Source organism: Leucopleurus acutus (assembly GCF_964270905.1).
Source record: "Leucopleurus acutus genome assembly, chromosome: 7".
NCBI classification, from domain to species: Eukaryota; Metazoa; Chordata; class Mammalia; order Artiodactyla; family Delphinidae; genus Leucopleurus; species Leucopleurus acutus.
In genome coordinates this window covers 55,080,281-55,099,051 of record NC_139150.1, presented here as the reverse complement: position 1 = coordinate 55,099,051, position 18,771 = coordinate 55,080,281, and the positions used below count along the sequence as shown (strand labels likewise).

At 39.1% G+C, this 18,771-nt stretch overlaps 1 protein-coding gene across 3 annotated transcripts in view; it reads left to right on the top strand.

The window, feature by feature from the left end:
* Nucleotides 1-18,771, top strand: part of SPATA6L (spermatogenesis associated 6 like) — a gene marked incomplete at both ends in the record, with an annotated part of 45,873 nt that overhangs the window by 8,481 nt on the left and 18,621 nt on the right. Inside the window, 2 exons of one of the 3 annotated variants that reach the window (XM_082842545.1) lie at nucleotides 3,911-3,952; nucleotides 13,328-13,452. The exons of 1 other annotated variant lie outside the window; for it this stretch is intronic. In XM_082842545.1, coding sequence (XP_082698671.1) covers nucleotides 3,911-3,952; nucleotides 13,328-13,452 — 167 coding nt within the window. The remainder of the gene's footprint in view (nucleotides 1-3,910; nucleotides 3,953-13,327; nucleotides 13,453-18,771) is intronic. One more of the 3 variants, XM_082842543.1, reaches the window with a different exon arrangement.

Genomic DNA, 18,771 nt, shown 5'->3' with positions numbered 1-18,771 from the left:
TGGATATTTCATATATATGGAATTATATAATATGTGGTCATTTATAACTGGATTCTTTCATTTAGCATAATGTTTTCAAAATTCTTCCTTGCTATAGAATGTGTCAAGATTTCACTTCTTTTTATGTCCAAATAATGTCCCATTTTATGGATAAACCACATTTTGTTTATCCATTCATCAGATGATGGACATCTGGATTATTTTTGCTTTGGTGCTATGATGAATAATGCTGCTATAAATATTTGTGTACAAGTTTTTTTTGTAAACATGTTTTTATTTCTGTTGGGTGTATACCTAGGAGTGGACTTGCTGGGTCATATGGTAACTCAGTTTAATTTTTTGAGGAATTTCCAGATTATACCAAAGGAGTTGTATCATTTTACATTCCTCCAGCAATATATGAGATTTGATTTTTCCACATCCTGGCCAACACTTGTTATTATTTATCCTTTTGATTGGTAGCCATCCTTGTGGATATGAAGTGGTACCTCGTGGGTTTGATTTGCATTTCCCTGATAGCTAATGATGTTGAGCATTTTTTCATGTGCTTATTGGCCATTTGTATATCTTATTTGGAGAAGTGTCTGTTCGGATCCTCTCCCTATATTTTAATTGGGTTTTTATTATTGAGTTGTAAGTTCTTTATATATTATAGATATAACTTTCATATCAGATGTATGATTGACAAATACTTTCTCCCATTCTTTGGACTATCTTTTTGCTTTCTTAATGGTGTTCTCTGAAACACAAACGTTTTTAATTTTGATGAATTATATTTTATCTATTTTTCTTTTGTTACTTCTGCCTTTGATGTCATAACTAAGAAACCATTGTGTAATTCAAGTCAAAGATTTATGTCTATATTTTCTTCTAAGAGTTTTATCATTTTAGCTCTTACATTTAAGTCTATAATACATATTGAGTTGATTTTTGTAAATGGCATGAGCTAAGGGTCCAATTTCATTCTTTTGCATCTGGATATCCAGTTGTCTCAGCACCGTTGTTACCAAGAGTAGTTTTCCCCCATTGAATGGTCATGGCACTCTTGTTGAAAATCAATTGACTGTAAATGTGAGGTGTTTTTTTGGGGGTGGGTGGGGGGGTCTCAATTCTATTCCATTGATTCATAAATCTATCATTATTACAGTGCCACACTATTTTGATTATTGTAGCTTTATAGAAAGTTTTAAAATCAGGAAGTGTGAGTCCTCCAACTTAGTTCTTCTTTTTCAAGCCTGTTTTTGTATTTGGGTTCCCTTAGTTTGCCATACGAATTTTAGGATCAGCTTGTCTGTTTCTGCAAAGAAGCCAGCTAGGATGTTGATAGGCAATGATAGATTGCATTGAACCTGTAGATCAGTTTGGAGAATATTGCCATCTAAACAGTATTAAGTCTTCCAATTCATGACATGACACGTGGTAGGAATTAATTGAGTGTAAGGAATTTAGAGACTGAGATAGCTTAAGCACTTTACATTACCATTGGGGTGATGGTTGGAAAAGATATAGTCCTTCTTCCTGTTTGGAAAACCCAAAATTATGGGGTGTCTTGGCTTTTAAGTTTCTTGGCATTTAAAATTCTGTCCTCATGTATTAATGTTTTTCATAAATCTACAAAGGGAGAATTTTTTTATTTTTTTATATATATTTTTTATTGTATATATTTTTTTCAGCTTTATTTGAGGATATAATTGACATACAACATTGTGTAAGTTTAAGGTAACAGCATGTTGATTTGATACTCAGATATTTTGCAAAATGATTATTACAGTAGTGTTAGCTTACACCTCTAGCACGTTACATAATTACCATTTCTTTTTTGTGGTGAGAACATTTAAAATCTACTCTCTTAGTAACTTTCAACTACAGTATTAACTATAATCACCATTATTGTCAATATTAAAATGTTTTTCTAATATGTTGTGGAAATTATCTTTACTGATTTTTTGTTATACCATTTGTATTTTAAATTACTTTTAATATTTAAATTTTATTCTTGGCCTTATAGACATTGAACATGGGCTCGCTATTATTTTTCTTTTTTTTTGCGGTACGCGGGCCTCTCACTGTTGTGACCTCTCCCATTGTGGAGCACAGGCTCCGAACGCGCAAGCTCAGCGGCCATGGCTCACGGGCCCAGCCGCTCTGCAGCACGTGGGATCCTCCCGGACCAGGGCACGAAGCCGTGTCCCCTGCATCTGCAGGCGGACTCTCAACCACTGCGCCACCAGGGAAGCCCTCACTATTTTTTTTTTAACATCTTTATTGGAGTATAATTGCTTTACAATGGTGTGTTAGTTTCTGCTTTATAACAAAATGAATCAGCTATACCTATAAATATATCCCCATATCCCCTCCCTCTTGTGTCTCCCTCCCACCCTCCCTATCCCACCCCTCTAGGTGGTCACAAAGCACCGAGCTGCTCTCCCTGTGCTATGTGGCTGCTTCCCACTAGCTATCTATTTTACATTTGGTAGTATATATAAGTCCATGCCACTCTCTCACTTCGTCTCAGCTTACCCTTCCCCCTCCCCATGTCCTCAAGTCCATTCTCTACGTCTGCATCTTTATTCCTGTCCTGCCTCTAGGTTCTTCAGAACATTTTTATTTTTATTTTTTTTAGATTCCATATATATGTGTTAGCATGAGGTATTTGTTTTTCTGACTTCCTTCACTCTGTATGGCAGACTCTAGGTCCATTCACCTCACTACAAATACCTCAATTTCATTTCTTTTTATGGCTGAGTAATATTCCATTGTATATATGTGCCACATCTTCTTTATCAATTCATCTGTCGATGGACACTTAGGTTGCTTCCATGTCCTGGCTATTGTAAATAGAGCTGCAGTGAACATTGTGGTACATGACTTTTGTTGAATTATGGTTTTCCCAGGGTATATGCCCAGTAGTGGGATTGCTGGGTCATATGGTAGTTCTATTTTTAGTTTTTTAAGGAACCTCCATACTGTTCTCCATAGTGGCTGTATCAATTTACATTCCCACCAACAGTGCAAGAGGGTTCCCTTTTCTCTACACCCTATCCGGCATTTACTGTTTGTAGATTTTTTTTTTTTTTTTTTTTTTTTTACCGGTACGCAGGCCTCTCACTGTTGTGGCCTCTCCCGTTGCGGAGCACAGGCTCCGGACGCGCAGGCTCAGCGGCCATGGCTCACGGGCCCAGCTGCTCCGCGGCATGTGGGATCCTCCCAGACCGGGGCACGAACCCGTGTCCCCTGCATCGGCGGGCGGACTCTCAACCACTGCGCCACCAGGGAAGCCCTGTAGATTTTTTTGTTTGTTTGTTTGTTTGTTTGTAGATTTTTTGATGATGGCCATTCTGACTGGTGTGAGGTGATACCTCATTGTAGTTTTGATTTGCATTTCTCTAATGATTAGTGATGTTGAGCATTCTTTCATGTGTTTGTTGGCAATCTGTATATCTTCTTTGGGCTCACTATTTCTAAATATATTTTGAACTCAGGAAATATAAAAAAATGTTTTATGTCTAATTTATATAGTCATATAGCATACTGTTTTAAGCAAGATAAGCTTTTATAGGTTGATGGATAACAGTTGTATTTTGAATTTTTTAACTGAACAGTAGTATATTGTTATTTCCATGATTTATGAATACATCTTTAAGAGAGAAAGTATCATATTTTGTCAATATTTTTCAGGAGACAAAATGCTGTGTTTTTTGTTTGTTTTAAATGCTATGTTTATAACTCAGTTATTCTCACCCCATGCCCCCAATTTACTGGGTCTAGAAATACCTGAATCATTGTTGGTATGCCACTTACTATCAGTAGTAGTAATGTAAATGGGGTATTATGTCAGTTTTAAACTTAGTAATTAATGAAAAACTCTGACAGTATTCTAAAGTATTAATATCTCATTTTTCCTTTTTAGCCTTTCTAACCAGGTTTGAGTTAATACAGCTAGTGCCTCCAGGTAATGTGCCAATAAATGAATTTCTAAATTAGTTTAATTTAATTTTAAAAGGATTTTGGCATGACAAAATGGGGACGGGCATTTAAAAGCTGTGCTTTATATAACACATGCTTTTTACCCCCACCAGTCTGTTGAATTTTGCCCACTTTCAGAAGAGTAACTTTATGGGTTTGAAAAAGCAGTAAGCATAGCTTAAACAGGTTCTTTGACTTTCCATTTTTTCATAATTTTATCTAATAATCATCAAATAATTTTTTCAGTCCTGGCTCAGCTTCTTTCAAGTGTTTGCTTTTGGCTGTGTCGTAATTTGTAGAGTGAGTGAGTGCAAGTGTATGTTTGTGTGTGTGTGAAACCCAAAGCCATCTTCTCTGTTGATGCTAGAACAGGGTTGGCAAACGACAGCCCCCAGGCCAAATCCAACCTGCAGTCTGTTTTTGTATGGCCTGTGAGTTAAGAATGGCTTCTACATTTTTAAGAATTAAGATTTACTTCATATACTATAAAATTCACCATTTTCAAGTGTACAATTCAATTGTTTTTAGTATGTTCACAAGATTGTGTGACCATCACCCTATTTGATTTTAGAATTTTTATTACCCTCAAAAGAAACCCTGTACTCATTAGCAGTCACTCCTCATTCCCTCCTCCTTCCAACCCCTGGCCACCACTAATCTACTTACTATCTCTAATTGATTTGCTCATTCTGGACATTTCATGTAAATGGAATCACAATTTGTGCCCTTTTATGTCTGGCTTCTTTCACTTAGCAAAATGTTTTCAAAGTTCATCCTTGTTGAAGCATATATCAGTATTTCCTTCCTTTTTATGACTAAATAATGTTCTTTTATATGAATATGCCGAATTTTGTTTATCCATTCATCAGTTGATAGACATTAGAGTTGTTTCCCCTTCTGGATATTATGAGTAACACTTCTGTGAACATTCATGTACAAGTTGTGTGAATATGTGTTTTCTGTTCTCTTGGGTATGTATTTGGGTATATACCTAGGAGTGGAATCGCTGGGTCACATAGTAACTCCATGTTTAACTTTTTTTTTTTTTTTGCGGTACGCGGGCCTCTCACTGTTGTGGCCTCTCCCGTTGCGGAGCACAGGCTCCGGACGCGCAGGCCCAGCGGCCATGGCTCACGGGCCCAGCCGCTCCGCAGCATGTGGGATCTTCCCGGACCGGGGCACGAACCTGTGTCCCCTGCATCAGCAGACGGACTCTCAACCACTGTGCCACCAGGGAAGCCCTCCATGTTTAACTTTTTTTTTTTTTTTCATGTTTAACTTTTTAAGGAACTGCCAAACTGTCTTTGGCTTTTACATTTTTAAATGGTTGGAAAGAAATTTTTTTAAAGGAGAATATTTATTGATACATGAAAATTATATGAAATTCAAATTTCATCGTCTGTGATGTTTTATCCATGCTCATTCATAGAAGTATTGTTTATGGCTGCTTTTGTGCTGGAATGAGAGTTCAGTAGTTGTGACTATATGGCTTGAAAAGCCTAAAATATTTATTCTCTGGCCCTTGCAGGAAAAGTTTGAGACCTCTGTGCTGGAATCATGGGACTTTAGGAGGAAACTGTTCTGTGATGACTTTGTTTTGTGTTATGCAAGAGACCTGAGCTAGTGAGAGCAAGTAGGAACTGCCACCTGGTGACACCACTTCTCAGAGTTTCTCAATGTGGCTGATTATCTGGTGATTTTAGAGTCTGCGTGTATGTGTGTGTGTGCATGTGTGTGTGTGTGTGTGTGTGTGTGTGTGTGTGAGAGAGAGAGAGAGAGAGAGAGAGAGAGAGGATACCTAAAACTCAGAAACATTTCTAATACTCTTCTCATCTTTGCTAACATAAGCTTTGCCCTTTCCCTTCCCAGCTTCACAGTTTTAACTTGTAAAAACCATCCCCAAATGCTGAGGAAACCTTTATTTATATTTTGGTGAACATGTTTCTTGCTATTTCTCTGTGGTTAGAAGAACACATGGATATGGAATTTTTACATAAATAATGTCACATACATTTTCTTCTCTTACTAACTTACCCAATTATATGTTACTGTTATACTGTAATTTTTAAAAACATATCGAAAAGCATTATTTTTGGTATCATGAAGAATTTCATGAATTTACTTATGTGTTTTTATAGGTCTGTAAAAAGTCTGTAAATAATATTTGGGGTTTTACTTTTTCACTCTACATTGTTACCTGTAGGTAACTTATTTGTCATTTTCAATAGGTATGTATTTTCCATAGTGTTATTACCAATCTTAAATTGATATTGTTGCTCATTAGGATTTCTTTGTCTTTCATATATTTATAACAATTATTTTTTTCTCTTGATATATTTGTAAAGAATAGAATTGCTAGATTGAACCATATCTTATAACCTGAGAGTAAACTGATCCCCAGCAAGTTTCCATTATTTCTACTGCATTCAGCACTGTATAGAGTGCCTGTTCCCCATATCCTAGCTAATGCTGGATGCTATCATTTGGATTTTTTGTGTTTATAAAGTGTGTAATAATTCTTTAAAATATATTTCACCATATTTTCCAGTTCCTTCTTTTTAGATATGATTTGTGACAACCTTAACATTTTAAATTTACTTCAGAAATTTTCCATTTTCCCATATTATAATTTGTTTTCTTTCTTTCCTTCTGTATAGTATGACTGTCAGTGTCCTTTGATTACTTGTAGAGTGATGTCTGCATATTAACATTGCATTTTGGTATAAATTCCTGGTATTTTCACCAAAGTTTTAAATCAATTATGCTTAACACATATGTATTTCCCCTGTTTTGTTGCATTATTTTGATATTTTATTGTGTGAAACTTTCTTTTTCTTAAGAAAGCATAGGAGAAGGAAGGTGAGTCTGGCAGATGCCTCAGCTAAAGCAGAGGTGGCTGTGGAGGCTTTTATGAGGATCATGGCCCTGCATACTGTGGCTGGTCTGCAGCAGGTCAAGAACCCCAATGGAGTGGAGTGGACCCAGGAGTCTGTAGTTCTTTCTTCTGCTGCTTGGTTTGTTGGCAGAGGCATGTCCTGAAAACAGATAAGAACCCCACTCTCGGTGGGTCTAGGGATGGACACACTTGTATATGTCACTGCTTTCTTAGGTAGGCAGAACAGAGGGAAGATCAGAGATGCCTCCTACCTACTTTTCAGAAATTCTCTCTCACTGAATGTTTTTTAGCCTAAAAGTAACAGGCTAAAATCAGGGCATTGAGTTTTCTTCCATAAGTTTTTTTTTTTTTTTTTTTTTTGCGGTACGTGGGCCTCTCACTGTTGTGGCCTCTCCCGTTGCGGAGCACAGGCTCCGGACACGCAGGCTCAGTGGCCATGGCTCACGGGCCCAGCCGCTACACTGCATGTGGGATCCTCCCGGACTGGGGCACGAACCCGTGTCCCCTGCATCGGCAGGCGGACTCTTAACCACTGCGCCACCAGGGAAGCCCCATTCCATAAGTTTTTTATTTGACCCAATTTTACGTTCAAATGTATGTCACTGTTAACTGGCAAGTTATATTTTAGTATGCTAACAAAATAGAAGCAGGACCATTTTGATCTTATTTAATTTTTCGTGAGTTAAAAAGATTATCCAATATCTATAATAAATATTCTCATTGTAAAAATTGTAAATAACAAAATAATACAAAACAAAAAGTAAAAATTCACATTCATCAACAACCTCTGACAATAATTACAATTAACAATTTGTTGTATATCTTTCTTAGGCCTTTTATAATGCATTTATTATGTATAATGCATTTAGTATATTCAACCAATTCTAAAATATATAGACATATACACAAACACACACTCACATATATATACATAAATATTAAATATGTCTAATATTTAGTATATGTATATTTAATGTATATATGTATATATATAGGTTGAATGTATATTTCCTGCAACTTTTTAAAATTTGGTATATTTTTGACTGCCAGTTTTTTTTTTTACTTGACTGGAAATCCATCTGTGAGAAGGTTGCAAGAATGGTTCAAAATTGTGATGACTGGAGAATATTGAAGCTGGGTGCATGCTTACAGGTTATAACTCAGAAGTTAATCAGATACAAAGTGGGGGCTTTATTGTACTTGTCTTCCTTTTGTCTACAATCCTTCAGTTTCAGATTGTAATTTTAGTGGAATTAAACTTGAATTGCTTGATATAGTTAATTTTGTTTAGCTTCAGATGCATTACAGATTGATCCATTAATTTGTCCAACATATGTTTATTGAAGGTGTACTTAGAAAATGCCCTACACTGTGCCATTTCCTGGTGGTATGCCAGTGGCACCAGGTACAGAGTGGTGATGGTGAGCCGCCTTGATCTGCTGGTTCTTGATACTAGCTAATTAAGTAAAAATGATTTGCTTAAAGTCTCAAGTGGACTGTGCTGTGGGGTCCCATGGGCCACATTTAGGTTCTCAGGGAACAATTCTTCTTTGGCCGAATTGTTACCTTTTCATTTTGTTGTAGATATTACTGTATTTGATATTGTTTCATAGCACTTTCAAACACACTTACTATAATCAAAAGACATATTATGACCATTAAGTTTGTGATACAGGATACCTCAGATTTGCATACAACTTTACTTCTAAAGAATGAAGAGATCCAATGATTTGGCTTAGAAGTAATAAAGACTCCTCTGGGTCTTCAGTTTACAAAGATGGGAAAAAGCAAATAGACACAGGAGGGCAGCATAATTCTGTTTGACAGTGAGCTTGGTGCTTTTTTTTTTATTGACCTCTTACACAGAAACTTCTACTTTGGGATAAGTCATGTATATTCAGTCCAGCTGTAAAATGCTCAGTCCAGCTGTAAAATGCTCTGTTTTAGTGGGCACCCATTCCGTGAATCAGAGCTTGATTTTTTTTTTTAATTAATTTATTTTTGGCTGCATTGGGTCTTCGTTGCTGCTTGCAGGCGTTCTTTAGTTGCGGTGAGTGGGGGCTACTCTTTGTTGTGGTGCGCGGGCTTCTCATTGCGGTAGCTTCTCTTCTTGCAGAGCACGGGCTCTAGGCACGCGGGCTCAGTAATTGTGGCTCACGGGCTTAGTTGCTCCGCAGCATATGGAATCTTCCCGGACCAGGGCTCGAACCTGTGTCCCCTGCATTGGCAGGTGGATTCTTAATGACTGCACTACCAGGGAAGCCCCAGAGCTTGATTTTATACTTCATAGTGATGTTTACTAGGCATCAAGCAAGGAAAGAACTCCTGCCTCAGATGATCTGGTTTTGAATTCCTGCTTTGCCATTTGGCATCATGACAAGTGTCTTCAACTCTCAGAGCCTCATTTATCTGTAAAGAAGGAATCAAGTGAGACTCCATATGGGGAAGCAAGCTGTCAATTCTGATATGCTCTCTAAATATTAGATATTTCTAGAAGCAGTATCGTTATTAAAATTATTATTTCTCTTAAAGTCTCATTTGTTTCCTTTTTCAGGGAGAAGTTTTTCACTAATGGCATTGACGATGTCCCTGTCTGTGCCGTTAGCCTATTAAGAACACCAAGCTCTTTCAGGCATTTTACTTGGCTTATGAGACTTGCTCAGCCTGTGCACATGTTTATTTATTATTTATAACCTAGGCTTTTGCTGTAACATCCCCTTGGTGTGCTGACATTTTCACACTGGGTGGTAGTTTGGATCTTTAGAAAATGACCAAACCAGAGAGATAGAATTGAGAAGCTTCACAACCTTCTGTTTCTCTAAGCCTATTTCAGTTTCTTTTTTATTCCAGTGATTCCAGATCTTTTTTATTCCAGTGATACAGCAGATAACTCACTTCCAATTCTCGGACCTCTCATTTTTATCGTAATTCTTGCTAAATGTAGGAATAGTAAGTAATAGCTATCATTTTGGATGCAGTGACAAGAACTAGCCAAAAAACATATGAAAGGAAAAAGGAAAAGCCCACTGTGTAGAGCATCATACCAGGTGTTTGTTCCCAATAGGAACATACGATCGAAAACACACGATGTTTGTGCAGACCAGCGTAGTGTGGGGAGCACTGCTGAGCTGGTATCACAGATCATTGAATGTATGATGCTAATTAAGTTAAGAATCTCAAGGTGAGATTATCCTGTATTTAGAGTGAGCCCTAAATCCAGTACCTTTTTTTAAATATATGTATACATTTATTTATTTAATTTTTTGCTGTGTTGGTTCTTTGTTGCTGCATGCGGGCTTTCTTTAGTTGCGGCAAGCTAGGGCTACTGTTCGTTACGGTGCGCGGGTTTCTCATTGAGGTGTTTTCTCTTGTTGTGGAGCACAGGCTCTAGGCGGGCTTCAGTAGTTGCAGCATGCGGGCTCAGTAGTTGTGGCTTGCAGGCTGTAGAGCGCAGGCTCAGTAGTTGTGGCACACAGGCTTAGTTGCTCTGTGGCATGTGGGATCTTCCCGGACCAGGGATTGAACCTACGTCCCCTGCATTGACAGGCAGATTCTTAACCACTGCGCCACCAGGGAAGTCCAAAGACGGACAAATCTTTAAGGTAGAGATGACCTCGGTGTGTTTGAGGGACAGCAAGAAGGGCAGGAGGGATGCTATGGAATGACCAAGGAGGAGAGTGATAATAAAGGAAGTAGGAGAGGTGATTAGAGGCCTGACTATACAGAGTCTTAAAGGCTAGGATAAGATGCTTAGATTTTATTCTAATATGATGGCAAGCCTATTGGAAGGTTTAACCACGTGAAAGTCACAATCTGATGTAACCTCACAGTGTGTAGAGAATAGATTTGAGTTCAGGAAGAATGGAAGCAGGGAGACCAGCTAGGAGGTCATGGCAGCAGTCCAGGAGAGAGGAGGGTGGGGGCTTGGACCATGGTGGTAGCTGTAATAATAGAGAGAAGGGAACAAAATTTAGATTTATTTTGGAGATATAGTCAACAGAACTTGCTAATGGATTGATGTAAGGAGTGAGAGTGGAATCAAGGATAAATCCTAGATTTTTGGCTTGAGTAACTAGTACTGGTTCCTCTGATGGGAAGGTAGAGGAGAGCTGATTTGTGGAAAAAAGTCAAGAGTTCTATTTTGGACCTGTTATTTTGGAGATACTATAAGACACTTAAGGTGAAACTTGAAAGATGAATAGAATTTCAGCAGGATGGGGAGGAAGAAAGGATGTTTTGTAAGAAATAGCATAAGCTGAGGAAGTGCAGAGCAGACGAGGGAAAGACACATCATCAGTCCTTTGTGGCTGGAGCATGTCTGAGAAGGGAAGAAGAGAAAGAAATATGATGAAAAATGTAGAACACATTCTTTTTGCACTTTGATCCTTGTTAGAATCCAAACATTCATATTAAATGGAATAAGTAGGAAGAAATTAATCCATCATATTATTTGATGTAAGGTCAGTTATTTTCTACAGTTGATGCACCAAAATATACCCTCATCAGAATTCTTCAGACAAATAAAATAGGAGTCACAAAACAGTAAAGTTGAGACAGGCTGGGACCTGGGACCCTTTGCTACAATGCCTGCACCTGGACACATCTATCCTCCAGCAACGAAATACAAAGAAACTATATGGGACTAAAAATAACTGTGTGCATGGGCAGTTGGGGCAAATTCTGGACAAAAGATACAAAGAGACCAAAAAACCCACCTGCCACTTCTGAAGAGACTGGAGCAAAAACAGGGTGTCGGGGAGCAAATGCAGGGTCCTGAGCATGCCGCCTGCACTCAATACACCCCACTGGAGGGGTGGGCAAAACACCTAAGCCACCCTCTGGCCTGATCCCTGGACACACCCCTACCCTCACCCCCTTATAAGGAACCAGCTCGTCTGGCGTCTGGGACCGAGCAAGCAAGGGAAACATTTGTTTTTGCTCCCACCTGAGGTCGCAGGGACCCCAATAAAGCCTTGCCTGAGTTTCTTATCTGGCCTCTAGTCAATTGCTATTGATTAGGGAAGGCCAGGAACCCTGGTCAGTATCAAAGCTACCTCACTGACTACAGTTAATTTTTTGGTGGTGCTCTGTACAGGGGCCACTCTTGGTCCAAACCACTTGTATAGCACCTGTTTTGTAGAAGGCACCTTCTCCATCATTTAGCTCAGTGATTCTTTTTTTTTTTTTTTTTTTTTTTTTTTTTTTTTTTACGGTACACGGCTTCTCACTGTTGTAGCCTCTCCCGCTGCGGAGCACAGGCTCCGGACGCGCAGGCTCAGCGGCCATGGCTCACGGGCCCAGCCGCTCCGCGGCATGTGGGATCTTCCCGGACCGGGGCATGAACCCATGTCCCCTGCATCGGCAGGTGGACTCTCAACCACTGTGCCACCAGGGAAGCCCTAGCTCAGTGATTCTTAATCATATTACACCCAAGATGATCTTTTGGTAATGAGTATTTCATACTATCTCTTTTACCATACTGAAATAATATTCACAGTTAATATAACCAATTATATAGGTCACTGCAAAAAATATATAGTATTCCAGCCATAATATAAAGGAGAAATACAAAGGAAAATGATTTAAAATAAAATGACATGTATACTAATATGTAGATGTTGAGCAAAATGTAATATTTGGATGTGATATGATTTTCAAAATGCCAAAAGGGTCTTGGTAAATATCCAAACAAAGCAAAGTACAGTTGTTCCTTAATTTACCTGGTACCTGTATTCCTGAAAATTCAGTGTATTTTTAAGTTGTACAAAAAAATGCTTTGTGTTTATATGTAACAGTTAGATTCCAGGCTCAGATAACTATAAAAGGTTTTCTTGCCTGAAAGAATGTCTGGTAGGGTGTTAAAAAGTCGTGCAGGAGTGTCTTGAGCATTGCAGGATACCTTGAACTTTGGTTCCTGCCTGTGAAATTTCTCCACAAATTTCCAAAATGTCCCTGGGTTTGTTACCAGTACTGCTGAGAACCACAGCTCTGGCTGTTCTCTGAGCCATTGGGATGCTGACATTCCTACATCACAGAACACATGGAACCCTAGTCTACACTGTAACCTTTGAGTGAACAGGGCATTGTCTGCCTGTTCTATCCCTAGGACCTGGCCCACGGTATGTCCTTACAAAACATTTGTCTCCTTAGAAAACATTTGTCGATGTTGGATGGAAAGAGATGGAAGGAAAGATTTTCCCTTTTGTTCTGTTTTGTAGAGCAACCCTTTAGGTAGTCTTTTTCTCTGCAGTGACTTGGGAAGGCTTTAAAAAATTATGCATGAGACAAAAAGTAGTAGAAGTCGTTGCCTCTTGAATAACAGGTGCTGTGATCAAAATGTCTATTTTTATCTGAGTGCCATCTCTGCCATCACTTGTCTAAGCTGTTATTTTGTTGAACTCAGGGTTGTAGATACATCATTTTCAGAACATAAATCTGCTTATGCCTTTTTTCCTTTGTTTCTAGCGTGGGAAGAGTTGGCCTATTATGAAGAAAACACGAGGGACTTTCTCTTCCCTGTACCCAGGCTGACACCTTCGTACCCTGGGCTGTGTAGGGAGGTGCTCATGAAGACAGTTGAAGGTTTTCCGGTAAGTGATCTGTGCCCAGCTGGGCTTCTGTTGGGAGAGGAATTCTCGGGACCTGAACATTTTATTCCTGACAGAACCAGTTTGTGGGCAGATCACTTCATCTTGGTTAGTGCCCCTGATGTTCTCTTCAGCAGCCCTGATTAGATGCCCCACTCAAAATAATAAATGATACTGATTCCCACTATTGATCTGAGATGTGGGAGTCTTTTTTTTTTTCATTAAATACATTCATTTTGGCTTTCTTCCCACATCGAAATACTCAAAGTAACTGACATTACTGTGGATTGCCCTGGTTCCTGTAGGAGTACCATATTTTAGCACCATTTATAAGAATACAGATCAAGGCATTTTTCATTATATAAAAGGTCTTAAGTACAAAAAAATTATTTTAAAGTTCAAAATGAAGCTCAACCACCCCTGGTTACTGGGGAAAAGATTGCCGAGACTGTGGTTATCTCCAACCCCGTATCCTTTCCTTGGATTACCCATGTTTTGGCGAGTTCACCCCTGTGCCACAACTACACCCAAGAAATCAACAAGAATGAGATAAATCTGTGGTCAGTGTTCTCCCTCACTATTAATGAGCATTCAAAATATGGAAATATACAGATGGCCATAAAGGCCTGGGAACAGAGATATACGTAATAAATGGCTTGTTGATATGACTTTTCACTACAATTGTCTATTATCTCCAGGCTTAACGACCACTCTGTATAGTTCAATTATACTTACTAACCCATTCCACCATTCCCAGTAATAAATTTCAATTTACCATGAAAAAAAAAGCAAATGGCACAGCTCACCTTCACCCTCCCAAATGTGGCCAGGTCTCAGGCTGTGGGACCTCACACACTTAAAGACGTCACTTTGTGACTGCAGGCCAGTGAGCAGGCACATTCATACACACGCATACATCCCTTCTGGTCATGGCCGAGCCTACCTTGCTCCTACTGCTACTGCTACCAAGGGTGGGAGCAGCCAAACCAGTTTAGTTTTGTGCTTCTCATGGCTCCAAGTTATTAACTGGATCACACAGGTATTAATCATCAGCTGCCCATGTCTTTTTGTTTTTGGCCTCTCACTGTTGTGGCCTCTCCCGTTGCGGAGCACAGGCTCCGGACGCGCAGGCTCAGTGGCCATGGCTCACGGGCCCAGCCGCTCTGCAGCATGTGGGATCTTTCCGGACCGGGGCACAAACCCGTGTCCCCTGCATCGGCAGGCGGACTCTCAACCACTGTGCCACCAGGGAAGCCCCTGCCCATGTCTTAATTCACTGCCTAACTCAGCACTGGCTCCCTGATCTCTCCAGCCACTCAGAAGAGATCACCAAGGTTTTCCGAAAGAGTTAAGCATTACATAGTCTTCTTCTGTTAAATAGGGAACTTAAACTTTAGAAAAAGGAATTTGCAGAATCCACGCACCGAAGTCTTCCACTGGTTCAGATTTTTATCCTTGTATAACGTAAGCCATGGAGGTCTGTCAGGCATGAGATGTGGGAGTCTTATCTAACCATTCTAAGTCACTGCCATATTCACACCATCACATAGTTATAAAAACATTGCTTCTTTCACCTCTTTTTTTTAATTTAAAATTTTTTTATTGCAATATAGTTGATTTACAATGTTGTGTTAGTTTCTGGTGTATAGCAAAGTGATTCAGTTATATATATAACATATATATAATTATTCAGTTTTATATATATTATATATAATATGTTATTATTTATATATATTATATATAATAATGTGTTATTATTTATATATATATTTTTTCAGATTCTTTTCCATTATGGTTTATTACAGGATTTTTTTTGAATTAATTAATTTTATTTATTATCTGCTCGGTTGGGTCTTTGCTGCCACGCATAGGCTTTCTCTACTTGTGGTGAGCGGGGCCACTCTTCATGGCGGTGTGTGTGCTTCTCATTGCGGTGGCTTCTCTTGTTGCAGAGCATGGGCTCTAGGCACACAGGCTTCGGTAGTTGTGGCACGTGGGCCCAGTAGTTGTGGCTCGCGGGCTCTAGAACACAGGCTCAGTAGTTGTGGCACATGGGCTTAGTTGCTCTGTGGCATGTGGGATCTTCCCGGACTAGGGCTCGAACCCGTGTCCCCTGCATTGGCAGGTGGTCTTAACCACTGTGCCACCAGGGAAGTCCCTATTACAGGATATTGAATATAGTTCCCTGTTCTATATATAGTAGGACCTTGTTGTTTATCTATTCTATATGTAGCAGTTTGTATCTGCTAATCTCAAACTCCTAATTTATCCCTCCCCCACCCCCTTTCCCCTCTGGTAACCATAAATTTGTTTTCTGTGTCTGTTTTTTCATCTCCTCTTAATGCAGACTAACTGAAAGATTTAATATCAGTTTATTTAATCATAGCTATTGTTTTAGTAATAATAATAGTAAAATAGAGTAGTGATATTAATAATGCTACCTCTCATTTATTTTGTGCTTGGGTTTTTTCATGTGATATCTTATTTTCCTCATAACAGTTTTTAAGTCAGCCAAGGCAGATATTATGGTCTCTACTTAATGGAGGGGAAACTGTCCGAGGTTCACAGACTGATATTATTGAAGGATCTTAAAAGATACAGCAGTTATTTAGTTGATTATCTAACTGTTTGGGGGGCATTATCTGAACCCAAATTCAAAATATTCATTTTTTTTGTTGTTGGGTTTTTTTGTTTTGTTTTTTTGTTTTTTGCGGTACGCGGGCCTCTCCCTGTTGTGGCCTCTCCCATTGCGGAGCACAGGCTCCGGAAGCGCAGGCTCAGCGGCCATGGCGCACGGGCCCAGCCGCTCCGCGGCATGCGGGATCTTCCCGGACCGGGGCATAAACCCGTGTCCCATGCATCGGCAGGCGGACTCTCAACCATTGCGCCACCAGGGAAGCCCCAAAATATTCATTTTGATGTTATCTGGGATGATTTTTAACACTGCAGAAACTCTGACAATTTTCTTTACTTTTATGTCACTTGGATGACCTCTGTTTTAAGGGCCACATCCTTGTGAATTATAAAAAGCATACTTAATACTCAACTTTTCTGTTACTGCCCCATGAATCACCATTATTAAAATTTAATAAAGTGTTATTGTCTCCATTTTGTTGAGAGTACTGTGTAGAATACATAACATGCAGGACCCCTGTTTCTAGGATGTTTATGATGACAGGACTTCTAGTTCTAATACTTCAAACAGCAAGCATTCATCAAAAGTTCTCCTAATCTGAATTCCTAATGAGCATAACTTTAAGTCCTCCAATAATCTTTGAAGGTTTGGTGAATATCACTGACATCATTTTTTTTTTTCTCAGAGATGTTCTTTGTGTATCACTTATACCCATGGTACTTGTGAGATGCTCGTCTTTATTATGTTGAGTTATTGGGATTTTGCTCTTCAGAAGCAAAAAGGGATAAAAACTAGTAAGAATTAGGTGGGAGATACTCTTTATATTAACTTTGGTTTGCCCAAGTTTTCTATTAAATAAAATCTATCTACTAACACTGGGCTGGTATCCAGCTAAGTATCAAGACAAGAAGAAACACACTTTCTCATATTTTCCCAAATGTTATCTTTGTTTAACTTTATGGGCATAAGTAGGGAGAAGAACCTATGGAAGTTGTGTTTGTAGTTATTCATAAATGCAGGTAATCATAAGTGAAAGAGCTTTAAAACTGCAGGGAAACATCTTCATGCATTAGAGGTAAAGTATCAATTCTTACAATGAAGTTAATGAAAGTATATTTTAAACAATTTGTAAAAAGATAGAGGAGCTCAATTTCTCTATGTTCTATAAAGCAAAATAAAACCAATTGCTGAAGCTTTACTAATAGCTGACATTCATTGCATGCTCGCTAGATGCCAGGCACTGTGCTGAGCTCCTTACATGGATGATCTTGTTCAATCCTCCTTAACCCTTCAAGGTGGCTACTGTTATTTTCCTCATCTTAGGCATGGGGAAGCTGGCATGGAGAATTTATCAAAAGTACTCAGAGTCACAGACCTGGTGAGCAATGGAACAGGGATTCTCATGCTGGCCTGTCGGGCTTCGAAGTTTGCACTCGGTCACTGCATGATGCTAATTCTCTCATGTTCATTTCAGCCCAGGGTCCAATTTCTTTTCATTAATGTTGTAGGATATGAGAATAAATGACATATGCGGGTCAGGCAAATCATTTACTTCATTTATTTTCTCTTCTTAGTTCATTAAGAATTAGATTTATTTCCTCCAATAAAATGTGACTTTTTCTTTGTACTTCCATATTTTATTTCATTTCACTTGTTATGCTAACAGCCTTTTTTGCCTCCTTTTCCTGCTGAGGTCAAGAATTCTGAGGAGGGGAATATAATCTGTTTTTTTGTTAGGTAAAGGCTGAATTTGTAAATTAAGTGGAAACAATATTTTTTTTAATTATTAATTTTTAGTTAATAATTTCCATTTTTCTTTAGTGCAGTGATTCTAGGAAAATCCTACTGTTAAATACATTTATTGACCTAACCATCATCACCACCATCCCGTTGCTGAGGGGATTGCACAAGATAGAGCCTGTAAATTTCAGCTCTAAACTGTTATGCTAAAATCAGTACTTCTATGAAAAATACCTTCCTCCGTATTGTCTGGAAGTCACTGCCAGGAGTGGAGGTCAAATAGGTGAACAAGATGGTGTTACAGGCTGTGGATTCCTTACTGGTAGGGGACCCTCCTCCTCTTCTCTAGGCAAAGTGGAGCTGCATGTATAGCGGTTACATGTGGACTCAGGTGGTCTGGGTTCAAGCCCAGTTTTGTCACTGAATGATTGTGTGATTTGGGGTAAATTACTTAATCTCCATGTAGCTTAGTTTCTTCATCTGTAAAATGGGACTGGTAATAGTTCTTCCTTTATAGGGTTATTAGGAGAGTTAAATGAGGTAATATATGTATAGTCTTTAGCATAATATCTGGTATATAGTTAAGTGCACAATAATGTGAGCTGTTATATTTTATTAAACTGTCATTCAAGGGTTAATACTACTTCTCCATGAGGCATTAAGAAGACTACACCAGTCTGTGGCTTAAGAGATAACTTGTTCAGGCTCAGGCAGCTGGGCCGCTGGGGACCTGGGGCTTCGCTCACCCATGAGGTTTTGGATTTCCACCAGTGGTGCTGTGGACCCCGAAACTCCCCTTCCCCCACCCTCTTCTTCATGTGGGCAGTCTTGATAACTGGAGGTGAGGCTGTGCCGGCCATGTTATTGTGCATTCTTTATGGAACACCACCTCCCCGCCGCCCCCCACCCCGCCCCAATTATTCAACTCTGTGCAGCAACTGGGCTCT